This window comes from Ovis aries, chromosome 26 (genome assembly GCF_016772045.2).
Source record: "Ovis aries strain OAR_USU_Benz2616 breed Rambouillet chromosome 26, ARS-UI_Ramb_v3.0, whole genome shotgun sequence".
Lineage (NCBI taxonomy): Eukaryota > Metazoa > Chordata > Mammalia > Artiodactyla > Bovidae > Ovis > Ovis aries.
Window position 1 is genome coordinate 28,351,920 of NC_056079.1, and position 20,538 is coordinate 28,372,457.

At 50.5% G+C, this 20,538-nt stretch overlaps 1 protein-coding gene across 2 annotated transcripts; it reads right to left on the reverse strand.

The window, feature by feature from the left end:
• Positions 1–1,707: 1,707 nt before the first annotated feature.
• On the reverse strand, positions 1,708–19,710 carry RNF122 (ring finger protein 122). 2 transcript variants are annotated; one of them, XM_027962561.3, is made up of 6 exons: positions 19,311–19,710; positions 10,990–11,146; positions 5,230–5,275; positions 4,943–4,984; positions 3,311–3,390; positions 1,708–2,839 (listed from the first exon to the last, which is right to left on the reverse strand). In XM_027962561.3, exons 1-6 carry the CDS (start codon positions 19,333–19,335, stop codon positions 2,725–2,727), a joined length of 465 nt encoding a protein of 154 aa, XP_027818362.1. In that variant the 5' UTR covers positions 19,336–19,710; the 3' UTR covers positions 1,708–2,724. The 2 variants fall into 2 exon arrangements, with proteins under 2 accessions (XP_027818362.1, XP_014960013.2); XM_015104527.4 differs by having other exon boundaries at positions 3,311–3,393.
• Between the last annotated feature and the right edge of the window lie 828 nt (positions 19,711–20,538).

Genomic DNA, 20,538 nt, shown 5'->3' on the forward strand with positions numbered 1-20,538 from the left:
GGGAGAGGTCGAGACTGCCCTCCACCCCTTACCTGGAGACCTCATTTCCCACCTCCTTCTCTTGATGCATCCACCTGGAGGCTAAGGCAAGAGTGAGGGGGAGGACTCCTGTTTTGCTCCAGAAATACATTGTATTCACAGTACTACAGCAAGTGGGCAGAACTGGAGAAAGTGATGCTCTCAATGAAGAAAAGATCCAACCCTGTAGAGTGTGGTAGCAATGAGCAGCAGGTAGAGGCTCTAAGGAGCAGTGGTTACCCTGAGTGTGAAGCAAGAAGTGGCAAGGGAGCGGTCCAGTGGTTAAAACTCCACCCTTCCAATGCAGGGGCCTCGGATTCCATCCCTGGTTGGATAACTAAGATCCCACGTGGCTCGGGGCAACTAAGCCCGTGCGTCACAACTACTGAGCCTGCAGCTAATGAAGGTCACGCACTGCGATGAAGAGCAGGCCCCATTTGCTGCAGCTGGAGAAAGCCCACACGCAGCAACAAAGACCCAGCGTAGCCAAAAATAAATAAAATTTGTTAAAAAGTTAACAACATAGTATTTCTAGATGTGGTGCAGGCTGGGATGGGTCAGTGATTCTCAGCTAAGGTGAAGTTGCTCAGTCGTGTCGGACTCTTTGTGACCGCACGGACTGTAGCCTACCAGGCTCTTCCATCTATGGGATTTTCCAGGCAAGAGTACTGGAGTGGGTTGCCATTTCCTTCTCCAGAGGATATTCCCGACCCAAGGATCGAACCCAGGTCTCCCGCATTGTAGGCAGACACTTTACCGTCTGAGCTAGTCTTACCAGCAAAAGAAATCAAGCCTTTATGGTAGCATAGAGGCTTTTTTTTCTTTTTTAAAGAGCTCAGTGAGTTACAAGGACAATTCTATGAATGACAAGTCTTGGTAGCTGGAATGCTCTGGTGCCATATACCAGCTTAAAAAAAAAATACTAGAGATCACTTGAGTGAGCCTGGCTCAGTCAGGTTTTCAAGCACATTGATGTTAGTCCTGCTGCTGCTGCTGCTGCTAAGTCACTCCAGTCGTGTCCAAGTCGCTCCAGTCGTGTCCAACTCTGTGGGAGCCCAGAGACGGCAGCCCACCAGACTCCCCCATCCCTGGGATTCTCCAGGCAAGAACACTGGAGTGGGTTGCCATTTTCTTCTCCAATGCATGAAAGTGAAAAGTGAGAGTGAAGTCACTCAGTCGTGTCCAACTCCTAGTGACCCCATGGGCTGCAGCCTACCAGGCTCCTCCATCCATGGGATTTTCCAGGCAAGAGCACCAGAGAGGGGTGCCATTGACTTCTCCGGATGTTAGTCTTAACCTATGCTAAAAAGATAGATACTACATGCTTGTTCAGTTGCTCAATCATTTTCAACTCTTTGGGACCCCATGGCCTGTAGGCCGCCAGGCTCCTCTGTCCATGGGGTTTCCCAGGCAAGAATACTGGAGTGGGATGCCATTTCCTCCTGCAGGGGATCTTCCTGCCCCAGGGATCTCTCCTGCATTGTCAGGCAGATTCTTTACCACAGAGCCACCTGGGAAGCCCAGACAGATACTAACCTAAATACCAATTCTCCTTGGCAAGGATTAGGAACCTCTGTGTGTGCATCTGCTCTGAGCACAGGGGAAGCGGGAAGGCGCTGCTGGAGGATTCTGTTTCCTCTGTTGGAAGCAAAGGGCCAACAGACACAAGCCACAACCACAGGCAGGAGGTTAGAGAAACTTGTTATTAAATTTAATTTTCTTTAAATACATACCTTTTTCCCACCCTCACCCACTTGGGGGGAGGAACAGAGAAAGCCCCCAGTCCTTCCATTTGGGGGATTCCATGTATAAAGCCTGAGATGGTGAGGATGAAGTATAAAAATACTATTTACAAAGGAAAAGAGGGTGTCCGTCGCAACCTTAACCTTCAGACAGCCCCTCATCCCCAGGCCCTTTTTTGCTCCTTTAGAAAAGAAAAAAAAAAAAACCCTTGGGGAATCCACCTGGGTGTAGAAAAAGCCCTTCCTCTGGGAGGGGTGGGGAGGGGCGCTCAAACCCCAACATGGAATAGGAAGCTCTGAGATCAACCGAGGAACAGTGAATGGATTAAGCACCTCAGATGCTAAGAGAGGGCTGGGGCTGCCCCCCCAGCACCCCCCCCACCCCCGCTGTAGTCAGCAGGCAGGCCAGCCAGCCTTTGTTTCTGCAGGTCCCATGTAAACACTGACTCTTCTGCGTGTCCACGCACTTCCCGATTTCCTACAGAGCCTCCTTGGCTTCTACTGGAGGCACCTGGTTCCTCCGTCTTTCCCCCCTTGCCTTCTAACCTTCCTCAGGAAGCTGTGGCAAGGAGGTGGGGGGGATCACAGGCGGGGCACAGCTCATCTCACCCCTTCTTCGAGGTCAGGGCAGCTCATCCTCCTTGGGGAAACCCTCAAGGCAGGGTGAGCTCCAAGTTCTTGGCCAAACAGGAGTGGATTTCTGTTCCCAGAGCAGGGACAACGCAGGCAGAGTCCGGTCCCGGCAAGGCAAGGCCATCGGCACGGGGTAACAGGGAGGAAGGCTTCGGGAGGCAGAAGTGGGTGAGTCTGGTCTCACCCTGACGGTGGAAGACCAGCCCGGCATCCCCTCCCCTGCAGGTGACTGGGACCCTCACCACCCGTCAGTCTTGTTCACCGTGGATGCGAGGAAGGACCAGGCACCCGAAGCTAAAGGTCTCCTTCAAGCCTGGTACGGAGGCAGCGCTCACACCAGCTCATCCAATAGGATCCCGATGCTCTGGGAGGCCTCGGAGGGGCCAGCGATGGGCTTGTTACACATGGGGCAGACACAGCGCACCTCCAGCCACTTCACCAGACACCTGCGGGCAAAAGCCGACCTGTTACTCCCTAAGAAGAAGATACTAGTGTGCTCCAGCTGCCCCTTCATAGAGCCCCGCCGCTTCTCAAGACAAGAACCTCTCCATCCCTGCCCTGGTCTAACCCTTCTGGCTTGCCTGGTGTGCAGACAGGATGCAGGGCATCAGCAAGGGGTGTGTGGGAAGGGCAGGGACTTCAGCCTCTAGAAGACTGTTGTTATTGTTCCGTCTAAGTCATGACCGACTCTGCAACCCCATGGACTGTAAACCGCCAAGGTCCTCCAACCATGGGATTCTCCAGGCAAGAAAACTGGAGTGGGTTGCCATGTCCTTCTCCAGGGGATCTTCCCAACCCAGGGATCGAACCCAAGTCTCCTTCTTGGCAGGCAGGTTCTTTACCACTGTATCACCTGGGAAGCCCCCCTTTAGAAGATGCACCCTGCTTTCTTTGCTCCAGGGCACCTGGACACTTACTTGCGGTGAAAGGCGTGTTGGCACGGGAGCACACCTAGCTCGTCCTTGCCCTTGAAGTCTTCCAGACAGACGGCACAGGTCTGCTGTGGGAAGAGAGAGCCGTGTGAGAGGGGATGGGGAGGAGCCTCCCCCGCCCCGAATCCTCAGTCACATCACCCCATCTGCACCCAAGAGAGGGCTAACCCTGACACGTGTGGCAGCCACAATCCACGGCGGACTGCTTCAGGGTTAAACTGACCCAAGTAGATGAAATTAAATGGTTAGTTCCTCGGTCACGGCAGCCACATTTTAAGTGCTCAACAACCATAGTGTGGCTAGTGGCTCCCAAGCCAGAGAATACAGATAAAAAGCATTTAATTGTTATTAATGTGTTAATTTCTGTTGTGCAGCAGAATGACTCATGTCATTTTTCATATTCTTTTCCATTATGGTTTATTTTAGCATACTGAATATAGTTCCCGGTGCTATATAATACAACTTCGTTGTTTATCCATCCTACATATAACAGTTTGCATCTGCTAATCCCAAACTCTCAATCCGCCCCTCTCTACCCCTCTTTCCCTTGGCAACAACAAATCTGTCCTCTGTGTCTATGAGTCTGTTTTTCTTTCGTAGATAAGTTCATTTGTGCCATATTTTACATTCCACATGTAAGTGTTATCACATGGTATTTATCTCTCTCTGTCTGACTTCACTTAGCATGACAATCTCTAGGTCCACCCACGTTACTGTGAATAGCATTATTTCATCTTTTTTTTAATAGTCTTTCTAGCTGAGGACTTTCGACCAGGGGGCACTTATCCATAACTAGAGGTAAGGAGGGGGGTCTGGTGTATGGTTTCCATCCTTTAAAGCCAGCCTTGCATCCTAGTATATTAGCCCCTCAATCCCAGCTGAATTTCCTCTTCTGGAGGAGAGCTTAAGAAACATCAGAACTTGGGGACATCATGACTATGGACCCCAAAGAGACAGATGAGATGAGGCCATATCCAGGCTAGTCTTGTGTGTGATGGGACCTGTGATTCTTCCCACACACAGACAACCACACACATGCTCTCTGCACAAGTGCGTATGGTTATGGACAGAAGTCTTGGGACATGAATTAGGTGACCCCAAAGGCGCAGGTCGGAAAGGAAGAAGAAACGGTCTAGTCCTAAAAGAGTTGGGAGTTGAGGGGCCCCAGAAAGTGGGTGTGACGGGGTCCAGGGGAATGGAGGGGATGAGGGGAGAACTAGAGGGCTGGACCTGCATGTCAGACCCACAGTCTCCAGCACAGAGCACACACAAAGGGGACCCCTTTCGGACCCAGATGGGGGCACTGAGCTGGGAAAGTTAGAGAAGTCTGGCCCAGGGCGGTCAGACTGCCCTCCCTGTTAAGATCATGTCTACCAGGACTCCTGGGGTCACAGGTCACCATGTACCCAAACCCTTTGGTGACCCCCTTTGTTTTCTGCCTGTGTCAGTCCCAGACATAACAGATTCTGCATATTGATCACCTCCTGGGATGTGTCTTCAATTTGGCCCAAGGAGACCAGAAGGCAGGGACTAAGAAGGTTCTTAAAAAGGTCTTCAGACCTGGAGAAGGTTTGCCTTACCCGATGGGCACCCCGTGTGCTGCCCCAGGGCACTCACCCCATATAACTGCAACTTCTTGGCATCTCCTTTAAGCACCACCTGGGAAAAAAGAGGGGAGACCTGGGGTCAGAAGAAACCAAACATGGGGCCAGGTGGTATCAGCCGAGGAAGGGAGCCCCCAGCTCCACCTAGGAAGACCCTCGCTCTCCCTAAGCACGAGGGGAGAACAGGCCAGCTTCATCTTGCCCCCTCCCTGTTCCCTCCACCTCCCCCGGCCATCTCTATCTGGGCTAGTAGTGGTGGAGCAGGGAGAGGTCTCAGGACAAAATGAGGACTTTATTTACCTCTTTATATCCATATCGTTCGCTCTGTGCCTGGTTCCGGAGTTTGCTGGGGGGAGCAAGAAAGAGGGAAGAGAAGAAGTCATTATGTCTTTGCACAAACAGCCATTCAGAGCAGGAGACAGGCCGGTGGCTTGGGACTTCCTCCTGGGGGTGGGGAGATGTGTCCCGTAGACACAGAATATGCATAGAAGTCTTTGCAGGTCACCAGCGTGGGGTAAGGACTCAGACTCTTAGGTTCAACTGCCTCAAAACTCACTGTCACCTACCCTCAACTGGGGGTGGGGGTTCTGACAGAATACCCTAAAAGTTCATTCACCTTCCTGGCAGGTCACCTCCTTTGGGCTCCCCAACTAGACAGATCAACCATCTGCTTGCTGAGTGTGCAAAAGTTAGTTTTGTTTTTGTTTTTTGGTCATACCACATGGTTTGTGGGATCTTAGGTCCTGACCAGGGACGAACCTGCCCCCTTCAGCAGCGAAAGTGAGGAGCCCTAACCACTCAACTTCCAGGGAAGTCCCAGAAGGTAGACACTCTTAAGAGGGCTATTTCCACCAAGCCTGGGCAGCAGGAAAACATCTGTTGAGCCTGGGGAATTTTCCACCAGGAGAACACAAGTATTCTGGAGGCAGAGCACACGCTTCCCCCTTCACAGCACCAGGGCAACACAGGCAATCCCTTCTTTGTTTTCCTCTTTTTGTTTCAAGCTGGTGGCCTGCATACAGCCGGACTCTCAATGGCCAGAACACAATGGCCAGAACATGCCGTTACTAATGGCAGGAGCATAACTGTGATGGGGGATTTGCTAGGCGTCGATCTCTACAGATATAGATCCGTATCTGATATCTAGCAATATAGATCCATAGCCTTGCTCATCGATTTCAAACACCTTCCAGAGGGAGAGATGTGCTTCTTGGCAGACAAGGAACACGGAGTCCAAAGAAGCTAAGTAACTTGCTCAAACTTCAGAGCTGCCTGGCAGCAGAGCCTGGATTCTCACCAAAGTCGACCTGATGACACAGCCCGAGCTCTTTACCACAAACTGTGGCCAGCCTCACATTCAGGGGGCACACACCCTGCTCCTGGGCATAGGATGGGGTTTGGGGAAACACCCTTTCAATCAACAAGCCACCAACTTTCTGAATGGCTTACTGTGCCAATGGCCGAAACCAAGATGATGTACTGATAACTTTTTTTTTTTTTGCTGTTTTATTTTCAGTGAGAGAAACCTTCTGCACTGTGCAGGAAGCTCTATGGTCTCCTGTACCTGGGGACCAGATAGAGTTTTCTCTCCCAGGAATCATTTCTACCAAAGATTTGTATTATTGGAAGAAGCCATCAGAGAACCACCAGGTTAAGACCAGGGGGGCCAATCATGGTTTCCTGAGGGTCAAAGCCAGCTAACCATTTGTTTCATAAGGCTCAGAAGTGAAGAAGTGTTCTTTCCTATATATACACTTTTATTTATTTAATTTTTGTGCTCTGTTGCTGCTTGAGGGCTTTTATCTAGTTGCGGGAAAGCGGGGGCTACTCTTTGCTTGGATGCTCAGGGTTCTGTTGTGGAGCATGGGCTCTGGGGTGCGTGGGCTTCAGCAGCTGTAGCACGTGTATTCAGTAGTTGCGGCTTTCGGGCTCTAGAGCACAGACTCAGTAGTTGCAGTGCACGGGCTTAGCTGCTCCGCGGCACGTGGGAACTTCCCGGCTCAGGGACCAAACCCGTGTCTTCTGCACTGGCAGGTAGGTTCTTTACCACTGAGCCACCAGGGAAGCTCTGTACTTTTTCTTTTTTTAAAAAAAACTAAACTTTTTAGTTTGTCATGGGGTATAGCAGATTAACAAATGTTGTGATAGCTTCAGGTGGACTGCGAAGGGACTCAGCCATATATATCCACGGACCCATTCTCCCCCAAACTCCCCTCCCATCCAGGCTGCCACGTTACACTGAGCAGAGTTCTGTGTGCTGGCCTTGTTGGTTACAGAACTGTGCTTACTCATAAATGGTTGAAAGCAGGAATTGAAAGAATATTTCATGCCATGTGGAAATTATATGAAAATCAACTTTCAGTGCTTGCCATAAAATTTTACTGGAGCACAGCCACACTTATACTTTATGACTGCTTCTGTACAGAAGGGCTGGGTGGTTCAGACAGATATCATATGACTCGCAAAGCCTGTAATAGCTGGCATTTTATGAAAAAAAAAAAAAAATGCTGGTCTGATTTAGAGGAAGAGACTCTTTGATCACTAGCCTTAATTGAAGGGAGGGTACAAGGTAAGATGCTCCAAGAGCAACGCAGAGATACTGGAACCAGAGCAAAGGAGGATGCAGAAAGCCTGGTGCACAGGCTGGGGGCAGATAAGATCCGACAGCCTCCACCTCCATGGCTCCTAACAGGAGGTCAGGGGACAGGTGAGGCCAGTGTTCCTCTGCCTCAGGGCTGAGGGCAAGGCAGCACCGCCGCTGCCTGGCCCCTGACCCTAACCTCCACCCTCATGGGCAGGGGGGTTTCTGGTCCTTGGAGGGACGGGCTGAGGGTCTAACCAGAGCTCCCACTGTTCAACCCCTACCTGCACATGTTCCGGTACACATCTGCATCTGCGTCCCCACTTCTAAATGAGAGGGGCAGGGAAGGATGCACTCAAAACGAAGGATGCACTTAAAAGATCAAGGGCCACCTGCCTGACACTGGGTTCATCTGGGGAAGAAGAAGCGTGCTCTTGTCAGGCTGCCCAGAGCTGCCTTCTGAGGGAGAGACTGCTGCTCTTTTAGCTGGTATGTACAGAGTGAATAAGGAAGTGGCGAGGAGCCTGCCGGCTTCTTGGCTCAGAAAGAGGAGCCTCGCCTACTTCGCCTGCAGCATGGCTACCCTTATGCAGTACTTACGCAGTAAGCGCAGTGCCTTTCTGCTCGCTCTGTCGAAAGATGCCTGGGGGGCCCTTCTGTCTGTCTGGCTCCATTTAATGGTCTTACCCAAGGATTCTCCAGAAGCTGACTCTGAGAGTCGGGGACCATCAATTGGAACATTGAAGGCTTCAGAGTCACGCTCTAGATTCACTCTGCCTGTAGATTTCCATATCAGGAAGGTAGAGGTTGGGATGAAACGGGGCCAAAAGGGTTGCAAGGAAAACGAGAGCAAAAAAGCAGAGATCTTGGGCCATCCCAGCAGGGAGGGAGCACCAACAACTAGGGACAGGTGGCCTTCTCAGCTGCTGGGGTGAGCGAAGCAGCTAAAAATACCCTGAATTCAATGAGCCCATTTCAAGCCACTGCCAGTGGGCGCTTCCTGGCTTTTCCCCTTTTGCAACAAACAATGCGGGCAAGTCCTGCAAAGAGTCATTTCTTTCCTGCCTGATTTGTACTTCACGGGGCCCCTTCCATCCTGTGTAGGGCAGAGATCAGCTCCTGGTGGGTCGGGCGGCGGGGCGGGGGCGGGTCAGGGAAGATGGAGCGAGGGGGAGTTGGGCCGATGAGCTCAGCAGGTCGGGAGCCAGGGGGTCACAGGCCTATTTTGGCTGAGGAGGAAACCGAGACGCAGGCAGAGGAAGTGGCTTCTGTGCTTGTGTGTCTTTCTATATATAGGCGCTCCCAGGCTGCCACATACCAGCAAGGCTGGGGAACTATGAGACGCCAGGGTCACACCGGCTTTGGGCTGTCGGACAGAGGGCGGGGTGGTGAAGGGGCAGATGACTGCAGAAGGAAAACAGGTGGCGCCAAGCAGCCCCGCAGCGGGGGGAAAGCTTCTGGTGTCATGTGGTCACCAACTCCAGCCAAGCAAAAATAAATAAATAAACCCTCCGTACCCAGAGCTCCTAGCCCATTCTTCTGCAGCACCACGGTGTCTGGCTGCAAGCGGGTGGCCACGGGAGCCCCAGATGATCCCGTTCAAGGAATAAGAATCTGGGAAGGCCAACATCTGGAATCCGAAAGACCCTCGCTAACCGTCATCAGACAAGCCCATCTCACCATCTTTCCGGATACAGGACTTCAGGCAGCTCTTTAACCGCCTGAGCACAAGTTTCCTCATTTACGAAGCAGACTAATACTGAAACTGGAGGGCAGTTCTGAGGACTAAGGAAGATGAACATTTCACAAGGTGGTCAGCACGGTGCCTGGCACACCAGGAAGTCCTGGGCAAAGAGGAGCTTAAACCCCAAGATCACACCTATTAGTGGCAGAACTGGGAAATGAAGCTGGGTCTCCCACCTACTGGCTCAGAGTGATTTTGTAGAATTTCCTCTCTTGACCACCTCTGCAGCCTGGCAGGGATGTACATGCATGCATGTGTGTGTGTGTGTGTAGGGGCCAGACACAGCCTGGTTTTACAGCCTCCTGCCAGCATCGCACATAAATCTTGGGTATGCCTCCATCTTCCGTCTCCGGGGAGTTGCATATATTGCTTCATATGCAGAGAGCGAGGTGGTTGTTGGTCAGGAAGACGAAAAGTTTGAGGAAGAAAACTTCAGCTGGGGGAAAGGGGCGGGCGGGTGTGCAAGGGGGTGTTGAGATACCGGAAATCTACCCACACCCTCACTTTACTAATGAGATGCAAATTTCAGACTCAGTGGTACAAGAGGGGAAAATAAACCACTACCTTCTCTGCAAAAAGCCTTGTAAGTGGAAAATTCCAGTCCCAGGGACTTTTTAAAGTCTGGAGAAAAACAGGAGGGCTGAGGCAGTGGATGAGAAGCAAAGGAGAGCAGGGCCCCAGGGCACTTCCCCTTCTTAGGAAGGGGCTCCTTGGCCTGAGGAATCTGAACAAGCGTCTCCTAACCCTCTAGCCTCCCGCCACGCGAGCCACTCAAACCCACCAGGATATCTCCGTGGGGAATGCAAACTCCTTTGTCCTTCATCTTAATTTAATCTGTTTAGATGATCTGATCAGATACTAGACACCCCAGCTGATGTCCGTCTACCCAGGCATTGGGTAATCATATGCTTGTGTGTGTGTCTGTGTGTGGGCGTGTGGCTTGGTTTTATCACAATGGCTCAAGGAACCATGACATTCTACTGGTCAGGGGTGTGCAATGTTCCCCAGTTCACAGGACAGACCCATACAATGAGGAATTGTTAATACCCATAGGGTGCCCTAGTTCAGAAACACTACTGTATTTTCCACCCTGAATACCAGGCATGCCCTACATTTTTGATAGAAGATAGCCACCAATTCCCTTGTCTAGAAGCAAAGAAAACAGTTCCTGGAGCTTGGCTCGCCCTGCTAAGCTCCAATCCTTCCCTGGACCCCTATGCGATAAGAAGTGATGGTTTTCAGTTTTTATTCCTTCAAACATAAGAGGCAGTACAAACAGGCAGCTCTGCAGACACCAGCTTGCTAATATTAGCATCTGGAAGTATGATAACAGGATTTCCCAGGAGGGCAGAGGGTCATGCCACTGGTGGAATGATACCCCCTTAGCCCTGGCCACCCAGAGGTGTGAGTGGGTGGAGAGAGATGGCGAGGGTCCACTGATGATATTACTTAGTCATTCTAGGCAACATGAGAGGAACTGGCCAGCAGGCGGGATGCAGGCTGATCCATGCTGACCTTGTATGTGCTGGACAGCTTGATAGGCTGATGGAAATAGAAACAGCAGGCCTCAGGGGCCCAGCTAACAGCAGGCTAAGTTTTGTCCTCAAAGCAAGGAGCCCCAGCTGGAGGCTGGTGACTCTGCAACAGGAGGCTTGTTCGGTTCACCCTACCTATGGCCGCCACCTCCTGGACCTCCCCCTCCCCGAGACCCCAGGTCAGACAGTGAGCCACCCACCTGATAAAATAGCAGCAGAAGATGAGGCTCAGCATGAAGACGAAGATGCCCGTGCCGAAGATGACCATGTAGATGTTGAGGGGAAGGTCTTGGAAACTGATGGGGGGCATTGAGCAGGACTTGTTGGTGCTCACCAGTCCCAGGCCACAGAAACACCCTGCAGAGAACAGGAGACGGCGAGTGTTACAATAGTGGGAAATTTACTACCGAGGCTGATGCCACTCTGTGTGAGCAAGGATGCAGCGAGAAGTGGCAAGCCTCTGACTCAGGGACTTACTTTTTTCTAACTGAAGCATAATTGATTTACAATGTTGTGTTCACTGTGGACGTTCAGCAAAGTGATTCAGATATCCATATACGTATATGTATTCTTGTTCATATTCTTTTCCATGATGGCTTATTATAGAATATTGAATACAGTTCCCTGTGCTTTGCAGTAGGTCCTTGCTATTTATTTTATACACAGTAGTTGGTATCTGTTAATCCCAAACTCGTAATTTACCCCTCCCTCATTCCTTTCCTTCTTTGGGAACTATAAGCTTGTTTTCTATGTTTCTATGTCTGTGTGCCTGTTTCTGTTTTGTAAACAAGCTGTGTCATATTTTAGATTCCACATATAAGTGATACTGTATGGTATCTGTCTTTTTCACTGCACTTAGTATGATAATCTCTAGGTCCATCTAGGTTGCTGCAAAGAGCATTATTTCATTCTTCTCTTTTTATGGCTGAGTAGTTTTCCATGATTATATTGGATTGGCCAGAGTTCGTTGGGGTATTTCCTGAAACACTGTATGGAAAAACCCAAATGAACTTTTGGACCAACCCAATATCCTGTTAGTATGTGTGTGTATGTATGTGTATGTATGTGTGTATGTCTCTGTGTGTCTCTCTGTGTGTATATGTGTGCATATGTGTATGTGTGTGTGTATTGTATGTGTATATGTGTATCTCTCAGTGTGTGTATGTGCGTGTATCTCTCTGTGTATGTGTGTGCATATGTGTGTGTGCATGTGTGTATCTCTCTGTGTGTATGTCTCTATGTATGTGTATGTATGTATATATATGTGTGTATATATGTGTGTGTCTCTCTGTGTGTGTATGTGTGCATGTGTGTATCTCTGTGTGTGTGCATGTCTCTACGTATGTATGTATGTCTCTCTGTGTGTCTGTGTGTGTATGTCTCTGTGTATGTGTATGTGTGTATATATGTGTGTGTGTATGTGTGTGTATGTGTGTATCTATGTGTGTGCATGTGTGTGTGAACCACATCTTCTTTATCCATTCATGTGTTGGTGAGCATTCAGCCTGCTGTCAGTAGCGCTGCTATGAATGCTGGGGTGCAACTATCTTTTTGAATGCATGTTTTTTTGGGGGTAAATACCCAGAAGTGGGACTGCAAGATTAAGTGGCAGTTCTACTTTGAGTTTTTTAAGGAACCTCTACACTGTTTTCCACACTGCGTGCACCAATTAACATTCCAGGGACTTACATTTACAACCTCGTCCTAACACTAGTGACATGATCTCGGGTAAATGATTTAATCAATCTAGGAAATAGGATCCTACACATGATACTTCAACCTGCACCTCCTTCTAGGGGATCAAGGAATCGGGCAATGGGTGGAAATGGAAAACTCACTTCCGTCTGGTAGAAGCCCCTAGGGTGCACTAGCAAGATGAAGAGCCTCAGGTGAGGAAACATCCATCTGGGCTCCAATCCCACCGCTCCCTAGCTACGCGACCTTTGAGAAATTACCTCGCTGAAAAGCTCCCCTTTGTCACAGGAAAACAAGCAAAGTACAGAGGCAACCCAAGACTATGGTGTAAGAAATATGCTTTGTAAATTGCAAAGCGAAGTTGCAAAGGTCATTTGTCATTATTAAGCCACCTGCTCCAGAAGCCAGGCTGCACCCAGACCAGAATAGAAATTGTTCACTCTGAGTCTGGGCCCGTGTTCCAGAATGTGGCGGGGGGTGGGGGAGGGGGAGCCATGGCTCACTTTTTCTGGCCACCCTCCCCTTTTCTACTCAAAGCCTCACCATGCGGTCTGCTAATGGCAGTGGCGTCCCCAGAGCTTGCAGAACACAGAATCTCAGGCCAGCCGCCGTCAAAGCAAATCAGAATCTACATTTTAACAAGGTCCCTTCAGTGTGGGAAGCACAGGTGGCCTCTAGAAGCTTCATTCATGTGACTCAGAAGCAAATCTTGATTGATCTGAAGGTGACAATCACCTCGCTTTTGCCAGGGTTTGGTGTTGGGGTAGGTATGTGATTGGGCTTCCCTGGTGGCTCAGCGGTAAGAATCCGCTTGTCAAAGAAGGAGATGGGGGTTCGATCCTTGGGTAGGGAAGATCCCCTGGAGAAGAGAGGGAAATGGCAACCCACTCCAGTATCCTTGCCTGGGAAATTCCGTGGACAGAGGAGCCTGGTGGGCTACAGTCCATGGGGTCACAGAGACTAAATGACAACAACACCAACAAAGGCATGTGATTAGGTTCTGGCTGAAGAAAAACAAAGAACATCTGCTATAAAGACAAGATTTTCCTTTCTTGGGTCACCTCTCTCCAAAGCATTTGGAATGGTGGAAGCCAAGTTACAGCTGGTAAGAGGGAAGTTCGATATGAAGCTGGTGGCAGAGAAGACAAGGAAAGAGGAAGAATGAAAGATGTTGTCTGTCAAGGGGCTGGAAAAATCAATCGTACTACTTCATGGGACCATTGGTCCTGAGGGTTAGAACACTGTCTATTATGGTTATAAGGGGGAAAAAAGAAAAAGGAATTAACCATAAATCAGGTGAGTGTTTTTTCTTGTTAGCAGGCAAATATCAGTGATCTGAAAGGTAAGTCTCAGAGTCTTAAATTTCAGAAAGTGTTGGAACAGGAAGGCTAAACTTCACCATACGTTTGTGTGTGTGTGTGTGTGTGTGTGTGTGTGTGCATTCATTCACTCAGTTGTTTCCAACTGTGCAACTCTACGGATTGCAGCATGCCAGGCTCCTCTGTCTATGGGATTCTCCAGGCAAGAATGCTGGGTTGCCATTTCCCTCTCCAGGGATCTTCCCGACTCAGGGATCGAAGGTCTCGAGTTTCCTGCATTGGCAGGCGGATTCTTTACCGATGAGCCACTTGGGAAGCCCTTACGCACGCTACCAGCCAAACACATCTCATGCTACCAACTGAACCTTCGTAATACCATCACCGTGAAATGTACTCTCCCCGCCCTCTCCACAGGGTTGAAAAAAATAAAGACTCAATCATTAAATAACACGAATAGTCAAACAGCTAAGAAGGCCTGGCTTCAAAGACCTATGGGGACTTCCCTGGCAGTTGAGTGGTTAGCACTCTGCACTTTCACTGCTGAGGACACAGGTTCAGTCCCTGGTAGGGGTGAGGGGAGTGGGGAGGTGGGGACGAAGATCTCACAAGCCGTGGAGGGGCGGGCGGGTGGGGAGAGCGGGGAGGAGGACTCAGGCCTTCAATACGGGTTCCTGTGCTTTCCTGACATTGTGGTTAGGAGCCATTGATATACTTTGGAACGCTATACCATAATTAGGGCTGCGACCCCAACTCCACAAAAGACTTGAAAGACCGTAGTCATCTCTGACCTCACACATCTCCACCCTCTTCATCCCCGAGATCAATCTAGTGACCAATATAACAAGCCCTCTCCAAACCTCTTTCAGACTGTATGCCAACTCTGCTGCCAAGTCTCTATTCCAAACACACTTGGAGCCCAGTTCTACTCCAAGTCCCTATTAATTGATGTCTAGTCCCTCCTCTAATTTAGCCCACATGTCTGGCATATCCTCCCACTCCGTTTTTCTACTATGATCTACCAAACTCAGGCTTCTAGTCCTCCCAAACAAGAATGCGCTGGGTCCTCTCTCTCCCTCCCCAACTTAGTATCCCCCAGCATCACCCAAGGTGAGCAAGTCTCCTCTCTATTTCTTGCCCAACCCGGTCTTCACCTGCCTCCAAACTTTTGCTCATGCAGCTTTCTCTGCCTGAAACTCTCTCTCCCTTCCCAAAGTCCCCCAAGGCTGGTCTTTGTGATATTCACCACCCACCCTCCCCTACACCCCCCACCCTCCACCCTCCCCCAGCCGCCAGACCCCAGCTGGAATTCTATAGTGCTCACAGCCTGAATCCCATGTTCTGGCTCCAGCACTCTCAGTTGACTGTCTTAGGTTACCCTACGGTTCCTAGAATCAGCTTCATTTAACTCAAACATGCATTACACACTGGTTACACGACAAGTACCATGATAGACACTGAAGAAAAAAGGAAAGACCAGATGATATTACAGTCTAGGGAAGAAGACAGACACAAAGGTTTCCATCGTGGAAAGTGTGGTACATAGTAGATGTGTGACTGATGAGATGGTTGGATGGCATCATCGACTTAACGGACAAGAATCTGAGCAAACTCAGGGAGATAGTGATGGACAGGGAAGCCTGGCATGCTGCAGTCCATGGGGTCGCAAAGAGTCGGACACGACTGAGTGACTGAACACCAACATAGAATTCTGAGATCAGAGACAGAGAGTTCTAACCCACCTGAGCACTCCTAGGTCTGAGGATAGCAAACTTTCATACTTTGACTGAAATGGCAACCCACTCCAGCATTCTTGCCTGGAGAATCCCATGGACGGAGGAGCCTGATAGGCTACAGTCCATGGGGTTGCAAAGAGTAGGACACGACTGAGCAACTACACTTACCCTCATGTTTGGCTTTTTTTCAGTAACTGGTTAACAGATAAGTCATTCCTGATTTTTCTCAAGGCGACCTAGTCCTCTTGGCAAATGCTCCCACTTTAAAGTAAGGAAACTGAAGTTTGGGAAAATTGCCCAGAAACTGCCCTCAGCTGACGGGTGACCAGTCAACCAACAAGTACTGCTTGCTGGCTTGACTTATACACTGATCTAGACATTGTGGGGGAGAAGGCAATGGCAACCCACTCCAGTACTCTTCCCTGGAAAATCCCATGGACGGAGGAACCTGGTAGGCTGCAGTCCATGGGGTCCCTAGGAGTCGGACACGACTGAATGACTTCACTTTCACTTTTATGCATTGGAGAAGGAAATGGCAACCCACTCCAGTATTCTAGCCTGGAGAATCCCAGGGACGGAGGAGCCTGGTGGGCTGCTATCTACGGGGTCGCATAGAGTCAGATACGACTAAAGCGACTTAGCAGCAGCAGCAGCAGACATTGTGGGGAAATAAAAAGTAAAAGTAGTTCTTGTCCAGAGAGACTTTTGGGTTCAAGTTGGGAAAAAAATTAATTAGCTACTAAACTTTGCTAACCCGCTGCTTCTTAGCCTCTGGCATGGGTTAGAAAGTTTTCACCACCTCTTCACCCTCCGCTCAAACATTTGATCTCTGTGGGCCAAAGGAGATTGATTTTTCCGTGAAGGCACCATGGTGGACTGGCCAGGCAGGAACAACTTTCTGTCTACTCTGGAAAACAGTGTTTGGCATTGTCTTCCAGGTAACTCTGTCCTCCATCCCAAAGAGGCTTCTTCCCCACCAGGCACATCTCCCCCAGCCCTGTCTCATCAATAGCTGATGCTGTAAGAGTCTAATCCTCCATCTGCCTTGACTCTCCATGTACCGTTTTTTTTTTTTTTTAAGAGTCTTTACTGAAATTTGTTACAGATTTGCTTTTATGTTTTGGTTTTTTCGCTAGGAGGCAAGTGGGATCTCAGTTCCTTGACAGGGACTGAACTCACATCCACTGCATTGGAAGTCAAACTGTTGACCACTGGATCACCAGGGAAATTCCACCATGTACCTTTCCTCAGCTGTATGCTGGCATCCATAGGATCCCAAAGAACATCATTTGGTTCCCTTGCATGGCAATAACCATAGATAACGAAGAGGGTCTGCATATATGCACTCTGAAGGCACTCTGGCCTCAGCAGTGTATCAGTTTATTGATCATCTGATCTTGCCAAGAGGCTTTCTGGGGCTCCAGGATTGAGTCATGGGCTTCCCTGGTGGCTCAGAGGTTAAAGCGTCTGCCTCCAATGTGGGAAACCCGGGTTTGATCCCTGGGTCGGGAAGATCCCCTGGAGAAGGAAATGGCAACCCACTCCAGTATTCTTGCCTGGAGAATCCTATGGATGGAGGAGCTTGATAGGCTACAGTCCATAGGGTCACAAAGAGTCAGACACGACTGAGTGACTTCACTTTCACTTTCCAGGACTGAGTCAGCGAGTTGGGACTTTCTATGATAAAGAGGTGTGGGTGAGAAGAGCTTCATGGCTAAGAGGAGATGGCCCATTTGCTTGCATTCTGATCAAAGAAGTAGACAAAAACACACTGGGTTAAAAGCTGACAGTGGTGTAGCTTTTTCTCTAAACTCATAAGGAAAGAATTCTTTATCACAAAGGTGTTTGGGGAGGGATTGCTTCTTCCCTGGAGTCAGAGAACAGTCGTTTCTCCATCACTTTAAGAAGTAAAAAGAAACACAACATAGTAAGTCAACTGTGTTGTTGTTTAGTCGCTGAGCCGTGTCCAACTCTTTTGCGACCCCGTGGACTGTAGCCCGCCAGGCTCCTTTATCCATGGAACTCTCCAGGCAAGAATACTGGAGTGGGTTGCCATTTCCTTCTCCAGGGGAATCTTCTTGATCCAGGGATCACACACGTCTCCTGCATTGGCAGAGTGATTCTTTACAACTGAGTCACCTGGGAAGCCCAAGTCAACTATAAATCAACAAAAAATAAATACATGTTTTAAAAAGTGGAAAGATGAAGCAGCAAGTGCTCTGCTGGTCTAAAAATCTATGAAAGGGGGCGGCCCAGAAACAGGCTACTGTTCACTGACAGCTAGCTACCTTGGTTCTTCTCCTGAAGTCTGTTCCATTGTTTCCCCCGACCTATGAAAGCCTTGACATCAGAATGTCTCATCCCCCAGCTCGCGGGCTGGGAGCTGGAGTGACGTCAAGAGAAGGGCTGGCCAAGAACGACCAGGGGATCTGGGAAATGCTTCTCTTTCCCAGCCAACGGGAATCTTTCCCAGATGCGGGGGTTCACTGTCCTCCCCCACCCCCACCCCCGCCCCCACTCCAGCTATGCCTCCGATCACACACACAGCTAGGTTCATTTTCAGGAAATTAGATCCTACCAGCTAGAGGAAGAGGGGGATGGGAGCCCCTCATACACAGGCTGCCCAAACCCTGCCTTAAAACAAAAGCCTCTTGAAATAATTAATGCAAGATCTGGCAAGAGTCTGCTCTCAAGAATGGATTTCTTCCGCGCCCCCCCCCCCCCCCGCCCCGCAACCCCACTAACTAGCCAGCCTACCCTACTCAGAGATAAGGCCAGCTGCTTCTTTCTCCCTGCCCCCGGCCCCTGCCCGCCCTTCCCCCCTTTCTCCAGAAACTCTCCAAGCTTTAGAACAAGGCAGTCAATATCCCATGGTCACTGGAGGATATTAGCAGCCAAAGTTTTGAACTGACCCGCTTAGAAGGGCGTCTCTTCAGGTAGCCTGGACAAGGAATCAGCCCTAAGCCCAACTGTAGTCACGGAAACTGCTAAAAAACCTAAATGTGAGGTGCATTTAGCATCAACCAGGCTGGGGAGGGAGGGGAGACTGGGTCTGGAGGCGCGGACACCACTGAGGCACAGGAGCTTGTACCGTGGTCTGGCCTTGGGGCCAGTGAGCACAGATCCCCAGGCAAGCCTTGCATTCAAGGGTAGCCGGGCGCCAGAAGATCTACACGGCTTTATCAATCCAATAAAGGCACGCTCATTAATCCGGCGTCATCCCCGGGCACAAAGCCCCCGAGCAGCCGGTGCGAAGCTAACAAAGGCGCAAGGGAAGCCGCCCCCACGCCGGGTCCTGCACGCTGCACTGTATACATATTTAAAATAGCCTGCAAAGTTTCAGACCAGGAACTTGAGCTCCCTCTAGGAGATCCGAGCCCGAGCGCGGATTTAATTCTCCGCCGACGACCACAACAAAGAGCAAGAGTTTGAGCTCACAAAGGCGAGGAGGGAGGCGGGTATGAGTGCGAAGCCGCCACATAGAGGCCGGGAACCCCTCGGCTCCCACGACCCCCGCCCGCCGGAGAGATCCCTCTCGGCCCTCCAGGGAAACCTGGATTCCACCCCCCCGCCCCTTTCAAATTCCGCGCTGTGCAGAGCCGAGTTGAGCGCCAGGACGCCTCCTCGTCGGTCCCATTGCAGTAAAAACTTGGCTCGAGAGGGAGAAGGAGCCCTCCGATCTGAAACCTGGCGCCCCCTCCAACCCTCGTCTCCAGCCAGCCCCACGTCCCTTGCGCCCCCGCTCCCCCCACCCCTCCAAAGCCCGGTGCTCACCGTTACACCACTGGAATGGGTGCATCAATGAACTCTCGGCTGGCTTCCTCGGGCGAAAGAAGGCAGGTGCGGGGCGGGAAGGCGGGGTGGGCGCGCCGGCCGGTGGGGTCGCCGGAGGGGCCGGTGTGCTGCGCGGGCGGCCGCCCTTCCCCAGCAAGTGGAACTCCCTCCGGAGCCGGGAGCTTCGCCGCGATGGGTTTTTGGAGCCACAAAGGGGAAAGCAGAGAAAAGAGACAGAAAAGTCTCCCGGCTTTAAGGACCGCGGAGGGAAGGCAGGAAGGGCCCGGGGGCTGGGGGCTGCTGCGGGGCGCCGGGTGGGCAGAGGAGAGGAAATAGCCCTAGGCAGAGGCGCGCCCTGGACGCCGCCGCACGGAGGTGAGACGCCAGGGACTCCGAAACTGACACGGTGCACGCACACCCCCTCCCTTATACTGCCCCCGTCCCCCTCCCGTCACCGGCCCTCAGCCAATGGGAGCCTTCCTCCGGCCCCTGGCATTGCTTGCAGACCCGCCCCATCCGAGTGTGGAGAGCATCTCTGAGGCTTGGGCGCCTCCCCTTCACCTTCAGTCCGGAGAAGATCGGGGGGCGCGCTGGCCCGAGCAGCCCCGAGCCAGCCTCCTCCGCTCGGGACCTGGAGGAAGGTGAACAATTCGTGCCACCTTGTTTTCGTCCTCCAGATCGGTTACTGTTTAGCATTTCTCTGGCTCTTTGAGAAAGCCAGTTCGAGGGAGTGGTCCCATTTCTGTCCAGAGGGCAAGGACGCGGTCTTAGGTGGCGGGCTCTCACGTTTCTTTGCTCGCTCTGAAAGAGGGAGCATTGCAGCTCGAGATTGTCCTACCAAGTGAAGTGGGAAAGACAAATATCATACCATATCCCTTATATGCCGGCTGTAAAAAAAAAAAAATTAATACAAATGAACTTATTTATAAAACAGACTCACAGAAACAAAGTTATGGTAACCAAAGGAAAAGGGGGAGGGAAGGATAAATTATAATTTTGGGATGAACAGAAACATGCTGCTATACATGAACTAGATAAACAAGAAGGACCCGTATAGCACAAGGAACTATGCTCACTATCTTGTAATAACCTATGATGGAAAAACAATCTGAGAAAGTATATACATACATATATATTTGAATCACTTTGCTGTACATCTGAAAGTAACAACCTTGTAAATCAACTGCACTCCAATAAAATCATTAAGATAGTAATAAAGTTGCTAAAT

What these genes read in the sequence shown, in the direction of transcription:
- RNF122 (XM_015104527.4), bottom strand. Translation starts at nt 19,335, where the DNA reads ATGCACCCATTCCAGTGGTGTAACG. An exon ending in TTCTGCTGCTATTTTATCAG is followed by an intron (nt 5,276 to 10,989) that starts GTGGGTGGCTCA and finishes TGCTCCCCCCAG; the next exon opens with CAAACTCCGGAACCAGGCAC. An exon ending in AACGATATGGATATAAAGAG is followed by an intron (nt 4,985 to 5,229) that starts GTAAATAAAGTC and finishes CTTTTTTCCCAG; the next exon opens with GTGGTGCTTAAAGGAGATGC.